General features: G+C 43.4%; 1 protein-coding gene across 1 annotated transcript; it reads left to right on the top strand.

The window, feature by feature from the left end:
- Positions 1 to 11,691: 11,691 nt before the first annotated feature.
- Positions 11,692 to 16,697, top strand: LOC142784067 (uncharacterized). Its single transcript, XM_075882735.1, has 2 exons — positions 11,692 to 11,855; positions 11,944 to 16,697. Exon 2 carries the CDS (start codon positions 11,952 to 11,954, stop codon positions 13,293 to 13,295), a length of 1,344 nt encoding a protein of 447 aa, XP_075738850.1. The 5' UTR covers positions 11,692 to 11,855; positions 11,944 to 11,951; the 3' UTR covers positions 13,296 to 16,697.
- Positions 16,698 to 20,544: the final 3,847 nt, after the last annotated feature.

Here is a 20,544-nt window from a genome sequence, read left to right as displayed (position 1 = left end):
GGCCCTTGTCGGTATGTTCAGTCTGAACATGGTGTAAGAAAAATAATTTAGGTGTGGACACTCCACCCGACGGCGCGGCCACGTAATGTTCGTCTCTTTCCTCCTCTCGGATGGATGGATGGATGGATGGATGGATGGATGGATGGATGGATGGATGGATGGATGGATGGATGGATGGATGGATGGATGGATGGATGGATGGATGGATGGATGGATGGATGGATGGATGGATGGATGGATGGATGGATGGATGGATGGATGGATGGATGGATGGATGGATGGATGAATATGGTTGTACCCTTTAGATCGGGCGGTGGCTAGCGCCACCAAGTCGTAATACTTAATGAACCCAAAACTATATTTATTTTTTTCCCTTAAAAAGTGAGTTTGAGGATTCGTACTTTGCAATGAATAGTTTAATTTTCACTCATGATTGACTTTAGCCATCAATCAGATAACCTCCTTCTAGTTAAGTCTACTTGCTTAAAGTCTATTTTGCCCTCCCGGTCCCTAAACCCCAGTGCTTTGAAAAACTCTGCGCCATCATCTTGAACTATAGGGTGAAGCCCTTTACAGAACATTATCAAGTGTTCGGCCGTTTCTTCTTCCTCTCCACACGCACTGCATACTGTGTCTACGCCTTCGTATTTGGCCCGATATGTCTTGGTTCGCAGTACTCCCGTCCTTGCCTCAAACAGTAGAGAACTACCCCGAGTATTATCATAGATCCTTTCCTTGGCAATTTCCTGCTTAAAAGTTTGATAGATCTCTAGTGCGGACTTCTTAATCATGCCCATTTTCCACACGTCAGTCTCCGTTTCCTTCACTTTCTTCTTAACCGATAGTTCTTTTTGGTCTGGCCACCTGCTGTTTTCTAAGTATTTACCAGTCAACTTCCTGGTTCGCTTCCTCCATTTTGTATCGACATTTTTCATGTACAAGTAGCTGAAAACCTTCCTAGCCCAACGCTCCTCCTTCATTTTTCTCAATCGCTTCTCAAATTTTATCTTGCTGCTAGCTTCCCTGCCCTCAAATGATGTCCATCCCATATCACCGTGTACTCCCTGATTTGGTGTATTCCCGTGAGCTCCTAAAGCAAGCCTACCTATTCCACGTTGTTTAATTTCTAATCTTGCTTGAACTTCTGATCTCATGCACAAGACCGCATTGCCGAACGTCAGCCCAGGAACCATGACCCCTTTCCATATTCCTCTCACAACATCATACCTATATTAATTCCACAGTGCTCCATTTTTCATCACTGCTGCATTCCTGTTACCTTTAGTCGTCACGTATATTTCGTGTTCCCTCAGGTACTCGGTCCCATTGCTTATCCATACGCCCAGATATTTGTATTTAGCTGTTATCTCTAGCGTGACGTCCTGTATCCTAAGCTCACTACATTCGTTGTCATTGAAAATCATGACTGCTGATTTTTCCTTACTGAATCTAAAATCTATCCTATCTCCCTCATTACCGCAGATGTTCATCAATCTCTGCAAATCTTCCTTGTTGTTGGCCATTAGCACTATATCATCTGCGTACATTAATGCTGGTAGTGCCTGATCAATAAGTTTTCCTTGTTTGACTAAAGAGAGGTTGAAGCCCAGCCCACTTCCCTCTAATTTTGCCTCTAATCCTTGTAGGTACATCATGAATAATAAGGGTGACAGGGGGCACCCCTGCCTAAGCCCCCGTTTTACCTCTGAAGGCTTGGATACCTGTTTTTCCCACTTTATAACTACCTTGTTACCTTTATAAATACCCTTTAAAAGATTAGTGACTACATGTTCCACGCCTAGTGTGTCCAGTATTCCCCACAATTCTGCGTGCCTCTGAGTGCAGCGCCTCTGCGTGCAGCGCTCCAAGCGGCATCGGCGCACGTTGGTGACCGGTTTCAGCGGCCGCTTTTCACACCTTCTTATTCTAGCCACCCTAACTAGGAAAGGCTCTTTACCCTTATTATTCATGATGTACCTACAAGGATTAGAGGCAAAATTAGAGGGAAGTGGACTGGGCTTCAACCTCTCTTTAGTCACACAAGGAAAACTTCTTGATCAGGTACTACCAGCATTAATGTACGCAGATGATATAGTGCTAATGGCCAACAACAAGGAAGATTTGCAGAGATTGATGGACATCTGCGGTAATGAGGGAGATAAGTTAGATTTTAGATTCAGTAAGGAAAAATCAGCAGTCATGATTTTGATTGACAACGAAGGTAGTGAGCTTAGAATACAGGAGGTCACGCTAGAGATAACAGATAAATACAAATATCTGGGCGTATGGATAAGCAATGGGACCGAGTATCTGAGGGAACACAAAATATACGTGACGACTAAAGGTAACAGGAATGCAGCGGTCATGAAAAATAGGGCACTGTGGAATTACAATGGGTATGATGTTGTGAGAGGAATATGGAAAGGGGTCATGGTTCCTGGGCTGACGTTCGGCAATGCGGTCTTGTGCTTGAGATCAGAAGTTCAAGCAAGATTAGAAATTAAGCAACGTGGAATAGGTAGGCTTGCTTTAGGAGCTCACGGCAATACACCAAATCAGGGAGTACAAGGCGATATGGGATGGACATCATTTGAGGGCAGGGAAGCTAGCAGCAAGATAAAATTTGAGAAGCGATTGAGATAAATGGGGGAGGAGCGTTGGGCTAGGAAGGTTTTCAGCTACTTGTACATAAAGAATGTCGATACAAAATGGAGGAAGCGAACCAGGAAGTTGACTGGTAAATACTTAGAGAAGAGAAGGTGGCCAAACCAAAAAGAACTATCGGTTAAGAAGAAAGTGAAGGTAACGGAAACTGAGATGTGGAGAATGGGCATGATTAAGAAGTCCGCACTAGAGATCTATCGAACTTTTAAGCAGGAAACTGCCAAGGAAAGGATCTATGATAATACTCGGGGTAGTTCTCTACTGTTTGGGGCCAGGACGGGAGTACTGCGAACCAAGACATATCGGGCCAAATACGAAGGAGTAGACACAGTATGCAGACACAGTATGCGCATGCGTGGCCACGCCTGGCAACCATGGGCAGTGCTCGCTCGCGTCCCTAGCAGACGCCTACGAGGACCGAGCTAAAAATGTCACTCTACAACAGGTCAAATCAAGCTTAGAAGAATAAGAAAAACAGACGAAGGCTCCCACGCGGGCACATTTGAAAGAAGTATTGGGCGTGCAGCTGCTACGATGGGCGATTATATGCACTGCACGCAGGCATGTGCCAGGAGCGTAGCCATATTTTTTTTTTTTTGGGGGGGGGGGGGTTGATCATACTTCGTGTATGTTCGTGCGTGCGTTTGTATGTGTGTGTGTATATATACATATGCAAAATTGAAAAATTTTGAAGGGGGGTAACCCCCCCCCCTCCTGTCTACGCTCCTGGTCTGTGCTTGTGCTACTTTCTCCTTCTGATACAAATGTTACTTCAGTACATTTTGAAGGTGAAAACTTTAGCGCTAATCAGGACGGAAAACGCGCACTGCGCCAGGGCTCGTCTCATCTCTCTGTAATTAGTCCTCGTTTGTGCTGAAGTTCTTACCTGCAAAGTTATGCAGCAATTAGGCCCATTAACGGTGAGCGTTTGAACGGGTAATTCATCTAGAACATCGTATTGATGGCTTTTACCTTCCAGTCGTCTCAGGCAAATGCATAAGGGAGCCCGAGTTTTTATTGTACTTCAGTACAGGCCATTTCATTGGGGCATCTTAGCACCTCCGTACGGTAAACGCCGAAAATACGGCATCGACCGCACGCAAATGTCGGACGCCTGTCTAAGGCGACACGTTACGGTACTCATAGGCGTGCGCCTGGGGGGGGGGGGGGGGGGGGGCTCTCCTAGCTACCTAGGAGGGGAGGGCGCAAAATCTGCCCCATACATTGACACCCAAGTCACCCAAGAGGGTGGGGGGCGCTGCATTGAATGATGGAGAACCCTGCACACACCTCTATGACGGTACTTACCGCATGTCTGTCCGGCTCGGCTGATACTGGGTTTCAGCTACAGTGCGATGCTGGGGCGGCTGTGGGCATAGGTCGGCAAAACTTGTGGAGCTCACTCAGACTAACACTCACAAAAATTTTCTTCGACCGGACTCGCTCGGACTCAAACTCACCAAAATATCACTCACCTGGACTCACACATATTAAGACTGGTGGCTCGATCCGAGCCTGAGTGAGTCAACTCACGAGTAAGTAGGCCGACCTATGGTTGCGGGTTCACTAAATAGCGCATGTACTGCGTGGCATGTAGATGGACACCGAATGCTAAGCATGCAAGACGGCCACGCGTGTAGAAGCAAAATATCTTGAAAAAAAAAAAAGCACCATTAGCAGCCGTGCTGACCACTTTATGAACGTTGGCAGACCCAAGACAAGCTCGCCTGTTTTCTTGCGAAATCCACGAACACTTCAGCTGTTTCGCTCGTTGTTTGTCGTAGTAATAGGCATGCAAGAATGAGAAAATGTGAACTGCTGACCACGGTGCATCAAAATCAGAATACAGTTTATTTTTGTTAGCGCTTAATTATTTACTAATAAACATGGTACACAGAAGAAGGTCTGATGTTTGAGGGCTTGCTGTACCAAGCAGCAAGACTAATGCTGCCACAAGAGATGCATCAGAGGCAGAATATACATCATATTCAATATTACAAATGCATGTCAATTGCTCAATCAGCATAAAAATAACATTTAAAAGTAATGAGTCACATACATGAGGTAAGTACACATTGCTGGTACAGAAATGAATATGTGTCATAAAACAATACTGCACAAACACTATAAAAATAAAAATTGAAAGCAATGAGTGTTATACACAAGGTAAATACACATTGGTGGCACAGAAATGAATATTAGTCATAAAAGAATAGCGCACAAACATCATTTCAGGAACTAATAACAAGAACTAAAAATAAACACTGATAGCATGTGTGGCAGACTCCACTAGACCACAGTGAAGAAGAGCACCATAAGAGAACATTGTTAATAGAGTGCGACGAAAAAAAAAAAGATGTCATGCAAAGTGTCTCGCTAATACAAAGGACCATAGTCTGCCAGCACGCAGCCTTTCACAAACTCTGGTAGTATGAACCAGCAAAAGATATTACACAACCTGACAGGAGTAAAGAATATTGGATCAGTCTATCTAAAAGAAAGGGTTCCTTGACATATAAGCTATGGGGTGTGCATATTGAAAATACAGTTTTTATTTTAGTATCCTTGCTCAAAAGCACCAAACATTACCTGCTGGCTTACAAATCAGAACGGCGACTTGTAACATTCCCTCATAACTTCAGCCTTTCGGCCTACCCTTCCCCTTGAGACCCAGTGCTCCTTCTGAGGCAGATGGTCCTTATGTAACTGCAGTTTCTTCACTGCAGCTCCAGTTGCTGGTGATGCTTGTGCTCTTTTTTTTGCTGCCACTCCTGAGCACCCTTTTGTTGGTGAGCCTCGTACAGCGATTCCGCTGCTTGTGGTAACATTTTCTTCAGCGAGGATTCTCGCCTCATGTAGTGTGCCAAACAAGTGTTGCAACACTGTGTCACTGTGAATGTAGTGTAGAGAAGAGAGCAGACAATCGGTTTCGGCCCTTATTTTTGATCTTAAGTTGCGCCTACTTTGTTCAGATGTTTTCTGCAAACCACACTGAAACTCTTCAGTGACCAGATCAGCTAGCACTTCAGTGTCTTCTGTGTCAGCAGATATGCAGCTTGTGACAGAATGGGCAGTCATGTTAGGCCGTTCCCTGTATTCCACAGGTAGACGTAAAAAGCCCCACCCATCAACAAGCAAAAAAATGGCAGCGAAGTGTTTGCATGGCAATTTTGACTTCTTGTAGTCGAAGCATGTACAGCTTGGATCACTGAAGTAACTTCATGAAAGCCAGCACCCTGAGTGACAGAACGAATGCGAAATGTTCCTTGTTCACTGCCGACTTCTACGTCCTCCGACCTATAATCAGATGCTCTTGTGAGCCGCTCCATAATATGCTTAGCTACAACAGGGGGCCTCCCATGGAGGAAATCGGGCACATCATGATGATAAAGGCGGTATGAAGTTGAAAAACTCAGATTTGCTTGCAAGAACTGCACCTCTTTTTCTGGAAAAAAGCTTTCAACTAAGACTTTCAAAAGCCCTTGCAGGCTACGACGACCACTGTTTCCAGCCAAGTATGCCTTGAGCTCCTTGTTTTTTTATTCTGTTTCGTTGTTTGTGCTAAAGGGAGGTCCAACCTGTACTTTTTCACCCACATTTCTTTTACTGAAAGCCACTTACTACTTAGACAGGCTTGCAGCTTCTTGTTTCCCTTACATTGTTGTGACTCCTTCAAAGCTTCAATTGCTTTGGTCAAGTCGCCCTCGTTTGTACTTGCTGCTACTTGCCTCAGAATTTTATTAATATCGTCAACATCTTGTACTTAATTTTCTTTTTTCGAAAGCCACCTGTGCCAAGCCTGCTCTCGGTGAAAGTCACATAGGACTGGCCTACTCTTCGGGAAGGCAACAAAAAGTGCACTGATCTCTGCCTGGCTATAGTCCACCATCCAAAACTTAGGACTTAGGGTTGGATTCCAGGCCTTAAAGATGTTTAGTGCCTCTTCGATGCAGAGAGCTGTTTCAAATTGAACAATGAAAGCACCTGCAACAGCATAGCAACTTGAAGTTTTCACCAGAATAAGGAAGAGCGGAAGTGCATAATCCATTGTTTTGTATGTAGCATCAAGACATACGACAACATCACTGTACTTAAGTATCAACTCCTTCATGAACTCAGTCTGAATGCAAAGCAGCAGTGTCTGCTCGCATTCCTGTGCCACAGTTTCTAAAGCGTCACAATCAAGTAACTCGGCCTGCGGTTCCTTTTGCCCATCAGGATCATTTTCCAGAGACATGGCATGATAGGCTAGGAAAAAACATCTTGTTTCAGGTGCTTTCTCTTTCATTTGTTCTACATACACTGCCACATTCTCTTGATCAAGTGAACTAAATCTGTCCTTACGAAGTGCCTTCTGAATATGATTTTTTATGTCTGTCTTCATAGGGTAAAAGTCTCTGCAAGTAGATGGGGGGCACTGCTTGTTTGAGAACAGTACATCTCGGACAAAAAACCTTAGGCAGCTCTCAACAGTTTTTACAGATGTCACACCTTGTCGTACAAGCTCACAAATTTTTTTGGACACTTCTGAATTTATCGGCTGTGCGTAGCCTGCCCAGCGAGCATCAATGTCATGATTAGAGTGGCTTTCCCTGTCGGACATACAGACATAGAAGCAATGCTGGTGCAGAACAGGTTTACCACTAGCTTCTTGCAATGCCAACCTCAGTCGAGAGATCATTTCCTTTGAAGCTGTTTCGCGCTGCAATTTGGTACATGGTTGTGGGATGTTGATCTAAAAATAAAAGAAAAGAGCAAATGATAAACAGCGTAAAAGAAATTAGGTTGTTCCCAAAATTGGCTGCAAAAATGGGAACCTCTTTCAGTGTTAGAAAATAGAGGTGCATTTGACATATGAAAGCAGAGAATTAAGACATGACAATTGAAGCACGTAGGCATTAGAAAGCTGTGTTTTATAACGGTGACATTACACAATACCCTCAATACAATAATACTAAAATGATATTAAATACACAACCTTTTTTCAGCTTTAGCTGCATTTGCCAGAAATATATGCGCTGCCATGCATACTTTACCCATGAATACTGCACTTCAGTGCTGTAAACACTAAAGAGCAGTTAAATTTTTCAATGGCGCTCGACTGACACTTTCATAGGTAGCATGAAGTGCTAAAACCTTGCAGCAATGATTGCAGTATCAATACATAAAGAGATCTAAGTAAAACACACCAAACAACAGTAACAAGAAAAATTTTGCACATTCACGCACCAATCGAGTGAATTATAAAGTGATGACTGCTCACGAAACCAACAAGCCTGTTTGTCAAGAAGTATTGCAAGATGTGTGCGCAACACTCTTGTTGCTTCTTGGTCCTAGTAACATGCGCAAGCAATTGTGCTGCAAAATGTAACTCTTGCACAGACCTAGTGTGTCAAAACAAGTGTGGTTAAAGATATAACCCACTTCAACGAGCATTCTTGGGATTATAGAGTGATTTTCACGGCATGAAGAATGATTTATAAAATAAGTACTTACATTCACAAACTAAATAACGTTTCTTGCAGTGATTTCAAAAAGAGTTAACAGTTCAAGCTGTAAAACTTGTAGGTTGAATAATTGTCCACACAGCGTTTTCAAAAATACAGGGCGTGCAAACACGGACACAAGAAAAAAGTCAGGACACCGCAAACTTATCAATATTATAATGAATACTTACCACTATAATGAATGCTTACCAACTAGCTCAGCTCTCTGTAATTTTAAGTTTCAACACTACGTATGCATCATCAAAACAGGTGTGCATAAAATTTAAAGGTGCTCATACTCGTAGACTTTATTCAGCCATTTTGGCCACAATCAATGAAAGACACATTTCTGCACAGAACGAGGAGCAAAAAGTGTAATTCAGTATTACCTGTGCAATGCACATACATTATCAAAAACATGTATATCATGGTGCATGTTTCAAGCCACAAGGTGCGTTGTTGGGCTAGTTGGTTTTGATCCATGAAACTGGTGTAGTGCGCAACCACAAGGACAAAGGAAGAGACACACACACACACAGCGCTGCAGATTCAAGCCACAGATTACTTTCACTAATTTAACGCAAACTACTACTACTTTGTGGATGTCTCCAGTTTTAACTTCAGTATTGATTAAAGCCAACAAGTAATATATCAGACTATATGCATTCGTTTTTCTGTTTACCCTGAATTCCGGATACAGCTCCACTTGTTTCACATGCATCGTTGCAGTGCACCCCTTATTCTTTGTCCCCTGTAGCTTCACCTTTTTTCGCTGGAAGGTAGCTGCTGACCCAGGGGCGGCGCCAGGATGTTTTTACTGGGGGGGCAACCACGAAAAGTGAGTTCCTCCGGGGGGGCAAGCTAGCTCTGCTCCTACTAGGTTTTCAATATATGCTTCCGGGCACTTGGGTGGGCATAGGGGGGGCAGGCGAGAGTTTTGGGGGGGCTCCAGCCCACCCTTGCCCCCCCCTGGCACCGCCCCTGTGCTGACCGGTCGGCATGCTTCTCCTATTGCATGAAATGAGATATGGAACATCAGTATGCAACAAATAATGGCAATCATACATGAATTAGGGGAAGTAGCTTGTGTTTTGGCATTATAAATTCACTTAGGAGCAGCACTCGTCTCCACTTGGGTACAGGTGCCACAGTATTTGGCTCACATTTAAATTAGCATTATGGCTTAACCCTCCCTTGTCCCCTCCCCATAAAATAAATCCCCTGAGTTTTATAACAAATATAAAAGTGCATACCACAAAAAATGCTAATAGGGCTGTATGTTTAATCATTTTAACCTGAATATTACCCTCCCTTAAGTAATTACTGTTTTATCTAGCTTTATTGATGAACAGGTGTATTACCGAAAAAGAAAAAAAAACTGCATTGATAGTTATTTGCCAAAGACAGATTATTTTCAAAGATGTTCACTTTAACATTATTCGATGCCCCATGTGCTACTCATTTATGGATTTCGTGTCGCTCTGCAACTGCAGCTGTTGTACGAGTTTCGCTGTTACAATTTTACGTGAATTCAGCAATGACAGACAGCACTGGAAGTCCAGCTGTTAGAATACGGCTCACTTGGTTTCAGTATCAGAGTATGTCACATTTTAGGCAAGCGTTTTTCACTAATATCTAATAATACGTACCTCGATCGCCATAAAAGCGTTAATCGGTCGATAAACAGATGAAACTTTTATGTCCTCTATAAGAACTAAATAGAAATAAAATCTGCCAAATAATTAATAAACGTTAACGATGTCGATCAGCGCGGGTTTGCTCTTTTGTTTCTCTACAGTGATGTAGTCGTGAAGGCATGTCACTGTGAATGCGCATCAGCAGGATTTTATGCGACGTACCAATACTTGCACGCTTCAATGCGAAAAAGATATGAGTGCATGTGACAAATTAAACTATCCGTATCGGCTCGATCGATGTGTCCGTGCAAATGTTACCTCTCGATTTCTTGAATTCTACACCTTGTGCAGGTCTCTCCCAAAGAGGCAGCCTCTGTCCGTGGTCTGGACAACCTTAAAAGGGATGTCTTCATTTATGACCACAAGTCCATGTTGAGTGCTGAACATCAGCCTGCCTGCACAGATAAAATAAATCTTTACATCATCCGTCCCAACGTGGAAGGAGCCCACTGTGCGCTAGTCGCATCTCTCAGGACTCTTCCCAAGTAACCACGGATATCCGTCGGCTGTCCGCTATGAATCCAAAGGTCGAAAAATTCGGATATCCAGAGCGGACACAGCACGGACATTCGCTGGACGTACAAGGAAGGTCCATTGACTGGATGTACTAGGTGGCTTTCTGGTGGATATCCGAACAGGATTTCAGTCGGACAGCCAGTTGCGAATGTCCACTGGCTATCCATCAAAGGGCCCCAAAGAACACATGAGAATTGAAATTAGTTTAGGAGTACTGCAGTGCATGAGCATATCCTATGCTCGCAGTCATCAGAAATTTTCTAAATCTTGTGATAATAGTGGGGCCTTAATTGCGTATGGTGATCCACAAGTGATCTGCTTTCAGATCTAGACGAGCTCATATCTCCTTGTATAGCGGCCGGAGTAGTGGCGAATGTGTGTATCTGTGAGCAGACAGTTTCCGTGGATGGCATGAGCTTACTCGAATGCCGATTCCCAGGCCAACACACACGCTGGGGAAACCCTTCAAGGATGAGGTATTGTTTTTTTTTAATTTTCACGGCATTCTGAACTGAATGCGACGGTTAGTTGAAACGTAAAGGTCGCGGGATCAAATCCCGGTGGCGGCGACTGCATTTCCGATGGAGGCAGAAATGTCGGCCCGTGTGGTCAGATTTGGGTCACGTTAAAGAACCCCAGGTGGTAGAAATTTCCGGAACCCACCACTACGTAGGCGTCTCTCATAATCATATGGTGGTTTTGGGACGTTAACCCCACATATCAATCCTATTTTGAAACGTAAAAAAATATAGCATCTAGTTCAGGGTTTTTAAGGCATGTGCACGTTTTGTCAGGGTTAAAAATATATGTGCTCGTATAATTTATGTTGTATACTGTGCATTGCTTGTAGTATATCGTGCACTTATCTTACTAGTTTTTGTCAGTCGAAAGTGACCAACAGTTTTAAAAATAATTGTTCCATGAAATCAATAAAATTTTTTTATCCCGTTGACCACTATAGCAAAAGATATACAATGAAACCATACACTCAATCTATCACTGAATAGACTAACTTTTCACTGCTGAACGTTTATTACAAATCACGTGTAAGAATACTTTAGTGAAATAAATACCACGGAGCGAGCGCAACCCGACAACCCGACAAATGTAATAGTTACATGCGGTACACCACGGAGGAAGGTGATACACACGGTGCTAGCGATGACACTGCTCCTGCGTCGCAAATGTCTCTCTCAAAAACTGAAACATGTCACAAAAATGGCGTTTCCAATTTAGATTATTTGATAATAATTATCATCAAAAACGGTTCTAATACACCGCCTAATTGTTAAATATTATAAAGCTACTTTAACGACGTTGTTTATATTGACGGTGATCTATCCAAACAGCGGAGAAAAAAAAAGTTTCGTTTGGCGAGCCATCGCCCAGTCAAGCCAAGCCACTGGATTTGTTCTGTTAGTCCTGTGGATAATGGCGGCGTGCTTGTAGTGCCAGTGCAGATACGATTGTATTTTCTTCCCCAGCTACGGAGGTAAGACAGCTACACTTATTTATTTATTAAGATTACAGTCAAAGACTTCAGAACTTCGTATGAGTACTACAATGTGTTTCCGTCGCAGGTGCGAGCATGCCTAAAGCGAAGGAAAAGTCTTACACGCGCAAGAAAGCGTCATTGCAAACAAAGGCAATATTTCGGGATTTCGGATTTCAAGCCGGCAGCCAGCCGTCAACGTCTAAAGGAATCGGGAACTTCGAACAATGCAGTAGTGCGTGTGGTACACTACGCGCATGCAGTAACACATGCTGTGCCAGTGAGTGTGTGAGCATTTGCGTGCCTGGGGCTGACGAAAACACTGCGGCTACATCAGCAGCTACTCAGGCGGATTGCTGCAGCTCGGCGCCCCCTGAGGGCAGTTCGCCTTGCGTCACCGAAAGTGACTCAACGGACACATCGCCTACAAAATGTTCACCCTGTTCGTCCACCGGAGCATCGCACACTGAACCCGAAGGCTCGCCAATGCAACTCAGCGATGTGCCTTCTCCCTTAAGCGGAGTCCCGGAGGTACCTGTTTGTTCATCTTCCACTGATGCATTGTCAAAGCACAAAGATTTTGTTGTGTCATTGCGCAGTTGGGTCATCAAAGAAAATGTTACTCATACAGCTTTGTCCGCTCTTCTAAAAATTCTCAAGGTCAGTACTTTCGATTCTTCATCTCTGCCTAGCGACGCTCATACTCTTCTCGCCATGCCTAGAGATACACAGCGTGCACCTGTTGTCAGTTCAATGGTACCGGGACATTACTGCCACTTTGGGCTACAGAAAAGCCTCGAGAATGCTTTGTCAAAAGCACGTTATGAAGGCAGTCATGTTTCTCTTGCCTTTAACATTGACGGGCTGCCAATTTCCAAACGCTCCACCATGCAGTTGTGGCCCATACAGTGCATTATTCGTGAAGATCGAAGAATACCACCCTTTGTAGTTGGAATTTTCACAGGCCCAGGAAAGCCTGCTTCAGCCAATGAGTTTCTCAACAAACTTGTCAGTGACCTGCAACAGCTTCTTTCCCAAGGAATGATTTTTCATGGGCACCTAATTGATGCTTCTTTGAAGTGTTTTGTTTTGGATGCCCCAGCACGATCATTTGTGTTTCAGATTAAAGGACATACAGGTTATTCTGGGTGTCCTAAGTGCACAGCTGAGGGTACATACAGAAACAGTCGACTCAGCTTCCCTACTACGTCATCCACTTTGCGTACGAATGATTCTTTCAGGCGTCAGATTGACTCTGACCATCACCGGGGCGCATCAGTATTAACATCACTGCCCATATACTCTGTGACCTCTGCACCACTGGACTATATGCACCTGTTGTGTTTGGGGATTGCGAAAAAGCTGCATAATGCTTGGCTAAGTAGTCCTTTAGACATAACGCCTTGGTCCTGCAAAGCGCAGACAATTCTCTCACCTTAATGTTGTTAGCACCATATGTAACGAAAGGTGCCCTGCATCATTGGCCGTGAATTCAAAGTAAAAGAAAACTTGTATGAGAAGCCATTTATTTCTGGCACCATTGATGTTTTTGTGGTTTCACAGCTTTCTGGTGTTAAATGTTGGCCATTAATAAATGTACGCAAGGTTGCTAGGTTACCCTGGCACGGAAAATTTGTTACTATTCCACTGCTTCATCTGTCTTGAGGGCACTAAAAGAAGAATTGATTGCATTTAGGATAGATTACCCTTCAACAGTTTTTGACACACCGCTTTGCTATGAAGAGATGCTTTGTTTTCTTAAAGGGGAACTCCGGTGCATTTTCGACCATACTGAGATAATGCTGTTTTCAAATAGTATTGACAATCCTGCAAAGGCTAAGGTGGTTAATTTTGCCCAGGTACTCGTCAGTAATTTTAATTAAGCAATAAGCGACAAGTCAAAACAAAGACCAAAATGGGAAGCTGCTCTGTCATTCATGGTGGGTATCAGATGACGTCTCGAGAATTCGTCGCTGATGACGTCAAGAGATCGGCTACACCCCGCCACGGCTTGCTAGAGTGCACACATAGCTCACATTCCTCTTCTGATGCGCGAAAAGCAAGTTGGCGATATCGACGCAGAAGCAAGCTGTGCCAGAGCGTCTGAACTTACTAGTGACAAGTTCAGCAATGATTGCAGCTACTATCTCAGCGCAGAAGCATCGCTTTTTGATTTCGACCCGCCGGCGCGTGAAGCATCTGACATGCCCCGAATCGATTTTCTTGTTGCTCAATATTGTAAGACCGACATCAACGATGACGAACACGTTGTATACAGCTGACAAAACTGAACTGTGCCAGCGTTGTCACCTCGTAGAAGAAAGCGCACGTTGCATCTGTCTGCCGGGGAATGCAGGGTTTTCCAAAAAGAGTAGGCCCTTACGTCACATGCACAGGGTGGCCTGCGTTTACTAGTGTGATTGCAGAATTGGCTACTAATTTTAAAAGTTGTTTTCCAAGAAACTGAATGACGTAGGGTGCATAATTTGGCACATATTATCACGGTACCAATGAAAACACATGTTTAAAGTTTTATTGAAATCAGTTAATATTGAAAAAACGCCGGAGTTCCCCTTTAAGTGGTTGTTACATGAAAGTTTTCATTTGTTGTTTTCTTGCGTTAAATGATATGTGGGCTTTAACATCCCGAAACCACCATATGATTATGAGAGACGCCGTAGTGGAGGGCTCCGGAAATTTCGACCACCTGGGATTCATTAACGTGCCCCCAAATCTGAGCACACGGGCGTACATTTCCGCTTCCATCGGAAATGCAGCAGCCACAGCCGGGATTTGATCCCGCGACGTGCGGGTCAGCAGCTGAGTACCTTAGACACTATACCACCGTTGCGTTAAATGTTAAGCCAAGCCCTGCTGATCCTAGAAAATAAGTGTAAGTGCTCCCTGAAAAAGTAATTACAACATGTTATTAAAAACTAGTCTTGGTTCCTACTGTACTCTCAAGTCGCGATATGAGCTCTTCACATGCTGGAGCAAGAAATTGATGTTCCCATGGCCAGGCGAGTATCCTGTATGATGTCGCCAGAATTAGTACTGTAGCCTGACGTCAAGCTAGTGTCGATGTCGCGAGGTGCACCTTGGGAAAATTGGCTTTACTAGTACTGAGGGAAAAATGGCACTAAATTGGGACGAAGAAAGAATGACCGCACAACACTGAGGAACAATGGAACTGAGGAACAACTGTGTGTGTGTTTATTACACGGGAAAATATAGAGCTGCAAAAACAAATAGGACTACAACACTTGCTCATAAAGATGAAAAGCAAGATGAATCTCTCACGAGTCAAAATGTCCAAAGTTAACAGCTCAGAAACATGTTCTCTTTTTCGAGGAGGGCAAGTGGAGGCTCACTGAAACACGTGTCCTTTCTTCCTAATATGGAAGGCTTCGTTGATTTCGCACTCGATCTTGTTACGATATCGTGAAAGCATCTTTAAATTATGGAAGAGCTGGGTGCAGCTGCACGAGGAACAATGGGCTGCTAAGGTGCTGCTTGTTGAAGTCTTGAGATTGAACGGGTGCTCATTCAGGTGATTGTTCAAACATTGACTGGTCTGTCCAGCATAGGTGTAGCCACATGACAACGGAATGTTGTAATACATTGTTAATGCATTCCTCGTACTGTGTCCTGTGCTTCTTTATGCACGCATGCTCTTTGGGGTTACTTTACTTTTTCGCATAGGCTGCCGAGAAAGCCTTACGCCTGCTTTGCTAACGATCTTGAGTGCATGGCTCGCACCGCGTGCGTAAGGGATGGCGGAAATTTTTTGTCTTGTGCTGGGTATTTCCTGGTGCTTTGCTCAGCACAGGAAAGACAATAAATTTTTGTCGTCTCTTAGGTACATAGTTTGAGTCATGCGCTCATGCAAATCGTGTATCAACTGGCCCTTCAAGACACCCTTCTGGCTTTAATTCCAAAATAATCTATCTCGGCATTTGCTGTACTTAACACTTGCTCCGAGCTATCTCTATACCCAGGAGATTTGTAGGGCAGAGTAAACTGTCCTTCAAAAAAAATGGTGGCACTACCCCTTTAATATGACAGTTATTTTGTCACCATATTGTGCTAGCAGTGAAACGAAACAGCCACTATTGTGCAATAAACATTCACATTCTCCAAAGATAAACAGGTGTATTGGTTGTGCTTGAATTAAAACTGATGTCTATGTGAGGACTGTTCATAGTGTTTAAGAGATATCCATGTCATAAGGGTATCTTAATTGTCCCATTGCATTGTTCTATGTAGAGCTCTAAAATGCTTCTGGGCGAATGACAGTTTTATGTATGATTAATGTTTATTGTACTTAATAAACAATAAAACTGTGTCATCCATTTTCAGCATGTGATGGAATTGAGCCCTGTGCTTTCCATGATGTGAATTTGTCTTATACATTTTTTTGGTATTTCCCTTTTCATGTTTGTTTTTGTATTTTTGCAACAGTCATATTTGTCGCCTGTTCTGCAGTATTGTATTGGAATGGTGTTTTGCATCATACTGGATTTTGTCAGTTTTTAACTTAAACCTTTTTTATTTCTTGCTAAATGTTCTTGACATTTTTTGTTTGTACCAAAGCTTGTGTCTTTATGACCCTGTAAGTTTTAATTTTGATATTACAAAATGAAATAATCACAGTTAACTTCTTTCATTGTATTACCTTCACTGCTAGAATTGTGTGGAGCTGTGCTTCTATTCTCATCATTGTGTTCACACTTCAACTTGAACATCGTACTTGATTTAATTAGTGTTTGCTTAATTTATTTATTCATTATTACTAGAGTACATGATTTGACCTAATGATAATAAACATTTTATTGCATCTGAGACCTTGTGTGAGCCCAATCTTCTTACGCTTTAGCACTTGTTCCTGGGCAAGTTGATGCCTAAGTTTGCCAAACATATGTTATTCTGTTTTATCGATGGTAAAAGCTTGAAAACAAATAAGCTTCTAAGCATGCACAGTGGCAAGAAAGTTCGCTGTACTCTTTCACGTCGCTGTGCATGATTGTTTTTTCTAGCTTATACCATCAATAAACAGCTGGTAATTGGCACTCCGGATCCCTAGTCGTCACCTTATTTGTGTCCATGAATCTTGTTTTAATTTAGCATTGCACCAGAAATAATTTTAGCGCTTTGATATTTAATCTGCAGCAAAAGGGTTCTTGTGAAAGACGTTCAAGCATCAATTGCGAGAGTGCACAAAACCTCAAGGACCCTCGATATTGCCACACACACACACACATATATATAGCTAGGTATTTGTGCTCACTCAACATCAGCCTCGGACAGGCCGCATGGACATTCAAAGGACCATTAGGGGGTAGATTATTTATGCACAATGAATAAGAAATCAATATACATATCTATTATGAACATATATGTACCTGTGTATATGTATAATATATCCCCTGATGGTCCTTTTAATGTCCGTGTCGGCTGTCCGAAACGGATGACGAGCGAACGTACAAATTTGTTACCTTTGTACATTCACAGTATGTCCATTGGACGTACATTGTACGTCCGGGGATATCTGATGGATGTCCGGAATATCCGAGACGGACGTCCCGACGTATTCCTAACGGATATCCGTGGTTGCTTGGGTTAATATAAAAGTTTGACCATCCATCCATCCATCCATCCATCATGCACCATCCTGAGGCGGCACGTACGCGCTACGTATTTGCGATGAACATACTTTTTGGCTTCACGGAGTGCTCAGTCTGGAAGCACACATTGACAGCGGCGAGTTCCCTTAAAAGCTCTTCGTATGCCTCTCTGCAGTCAGCATTGCCGGTCCACGTGTTTCCACACTTCTTCAAGTCCCGTAGGTGCCTCCTTAATACATCTTCGGGTGCTGTCGCCACTGCAGGCTCCATAGAGCCCCGTGCCGCAGGAAAAATGGCACGGAAGCGAGTTTACAAAGGCGAGCGGATAGAGCCACCCAGAATGCACCGCGGCCCAGCACTCTTGGAGGCTATGCATTTCCGCCAGTCTAATTGTGTCATCGCGCTGTCGCTCCCCGCACTTTCGTATAATGCTTCCTTACAAAAATATTTCAGTCGTCCCTGCGCAGTGGCTCTTTCCCATTAGCGTGGAAGCAGGCTAAAATTACCCCTGTTCACAAAAGTGGCTCCTCTCGAGACGAGCGCAACTACCGTCCTATTTCGCTTATCAGTACATGTTCAAAGATACTCGAGCACATTATTAACAAACACTTGATGTCCTATCTTGATACGCACAATCTATTATCTTCGAAGCAGCATGGCTTCCGCCGAGGCTTATCTACAACAACTCAGTTAATCGGATTTGTTCATGATCTTTCAAAAACAATCAATTTGCGTGGTCAAACTGATGTGGTATATTTGGATTTCGCAAAGGCATTTGATAAAGTGTCGCACTCAAAGCTCCTGTTTAAAATTGACAAAACGTTTCAAAATAATCACTTGACAAAATGGTTTTCATCCTATCTCAGCTGCCGTCAGCAGTTTGTTCAAATAAAAAATAAACAGTCTAGAGCAGTTGCAGTGAATTCTGGAGTTCCCCAGGGGAGCGTGCTGGGTCCCCTTTTATTTTTGTTATATATAAATGACCTACCAAACCGCGTTACGGTCCCGATAAGGTTGTTTGCCGATGACTGTGTTGTTTATAGTAGAATCGAGACTGAACATGACCAAGTTAATCTAAACAACAATCTTCAAAGAATAAAGGATTGGTGCGAAGATTGGCAAATGAGTTTGAACACAGAAAAAACAGTCTTTATGACTATAACTAGAAAGAAAGCACCTCTAGATTACAACTACCAGATTGGCAATGCTTTCCTCAAGCGTGTACAAAACTATAAATATCTTGGGTTATGGTTCACGCCCGACCTCCGGTGGAACACTCATATTGATAATGTATGCTCCAGAGCTACCAAGGCATTGTATAGCCTTAGACGTAACCTTTATACCGCCCCATCTGATATAAAGTGTCTTGCTTACAAAACTCTTGTCAGACCTATTATCGAATATTCTAAAATTGTCTGGGACCCTTACACAAAGACAAACTGCAATAAAATAACAAAAATACAGCGACTTGGTGCGAGATTTATTTTTAATAAATATAGCCGACATCATTCTCCTACTGAACTCTGTAAAAAAGCTGGACTGGATAGTCCTGAACTTAGGACGAGGATTGAGCGTCTGAAATTCCTCTTCCAGTTAATTCATAATCAATTTAAACTAAACTATTCAGATTACTTCCAGGTCAACACACAAGAACACTCCAGACATCGCCATAATATGTATATACCACCCCTAGTCCCACGTAACGATTGCTTTAAGTTCAGTTACTTTCCACGTGCTATTGAAGATTGGAATATGCTGCCAGAGTCTATAATTGGTTGTTCCTCGCTTACATCATTTGAACAGAATCTAAAACGTTTATTTTCCGAATAACAGTGACATATGTTTTTTTTTTTGCGTGTGTGTGTACTTTTTGTTGGTTGCATGATCCTGCGGTAGTTGTCTTTCAAATCTTCAGCGCGGTGCAAAAGTGCCGCCTCAAATGCGTCATGTGCTGTTCTGCGCGTATGTATTGCATCGCATGTGTGTTCCATTTATGTATGTTATGTATAACTTCGAGTTGCTGGTCACAATAATACCGAGAAATTATCTCGAGACCTGTACGGTACTTCTTTTTTGCAAATAATTGTTTGTACTTCCACCCTGTAACGGCCCACTTCTGGGCTAACAGTATAAATAAATGAAATGAATGAATGAATGAATGAATGAATGCTGCCGGAGGCTGCTGCTGCAGCCTAGCGGGGGGTCGCGCTCGCGGAAGGAAGCCCTGCCAAGGCATATGGCCCTGCAATCGGATGCTCGCGAAGTAATCCTGTGCGGCTCGTCTGACCAAACGTGCTGCGCTGAGTTAGATACTCGTGAATAAAGCGTGTGCCCCTACCTCTGACTGTCGCAAAGCCGCGTTATTCAGGACGCAATAAAGCCGAGTCGCCAACTACGCCTGTTGCCAAAGTGCTCGGAAGGAAGCCCTGCGCCGAGTAGGATACTCGCGAAAGAAGCGTGTGCGCCCACCTCCCACTGAACGAACGCCCTACGCCGAGTTGGATACTCATGAAGAAAGCGTGTGCCCCACCTTTCACTGCCGAGTCGCAAAGCCGCGCCGTTCAGGATGCATTGAAGCCGAGTCGACTGACTGCGCCTGATACACCTAGGCCTGCTGCGCAAAACGCCGCACCGGAGATTACTGAACTCCACTTGGTGAGTTTTTGTCGATTCTCAGCATGCTGTTATTGAAAGCGCGTTTCTGATACTGTCGTTTTAAATAAGGCTACGAACTGAGTTCGGGCAGCAAGGACAGAAATGTAGTGGTGATACATCGTAAAATCCTTGAAAGCCTGCGCGCAAAACTTTGTCGTGCGTCACTACCACAATGTCGAAGCTAAAAGTAAAGCATGCAGCCTCAAGACATTGTCTTTAGTCGAACTAATTTGATACAAGAGAATTAAACTTATTGGAGAGCTCTTCGCGGATGTTTTTTTTTTTTTTCATGGCTTCACTGCAATACGGCCCCGTGTTCAGGTGAAGGCAAGTTAGACTCGCAGTTATCCTCGCCCGTTTGTGGTTGTCACTTTTTTTTTTTCGCCCCCCTGTGTATTATGTGATCTGAA

Source organism: Rhipicephalus microplus, unplaced genomic scaffold, assembly GCF_043290135.1.
Source record: "Rhipicephalus microplus isolate Deutch F79 unplaced genomic scaffold, USDA_Rmic scaffold_13, whole genome shotgun sequence".
NCBI lineage: Eukaryota > Metazoa > Arthropoda > Arachnida > Ixodida > Ixodidae > Rhipicephalus > Rhipicephalus microplus.
This window is presented reverse-complemented; position numbering and strand designations above follow the sequence as displayed.

Bases quoted from the DNA above. Each gene is read 5' to 3' on its own strand.
- LOC142784067 (XM_075882735.1), top strand. From the start codon at position 11,952: ATGCCTAAAGCGAAGGAAAAGTCTTACACGCGCAAGAAAGCGTCATTG.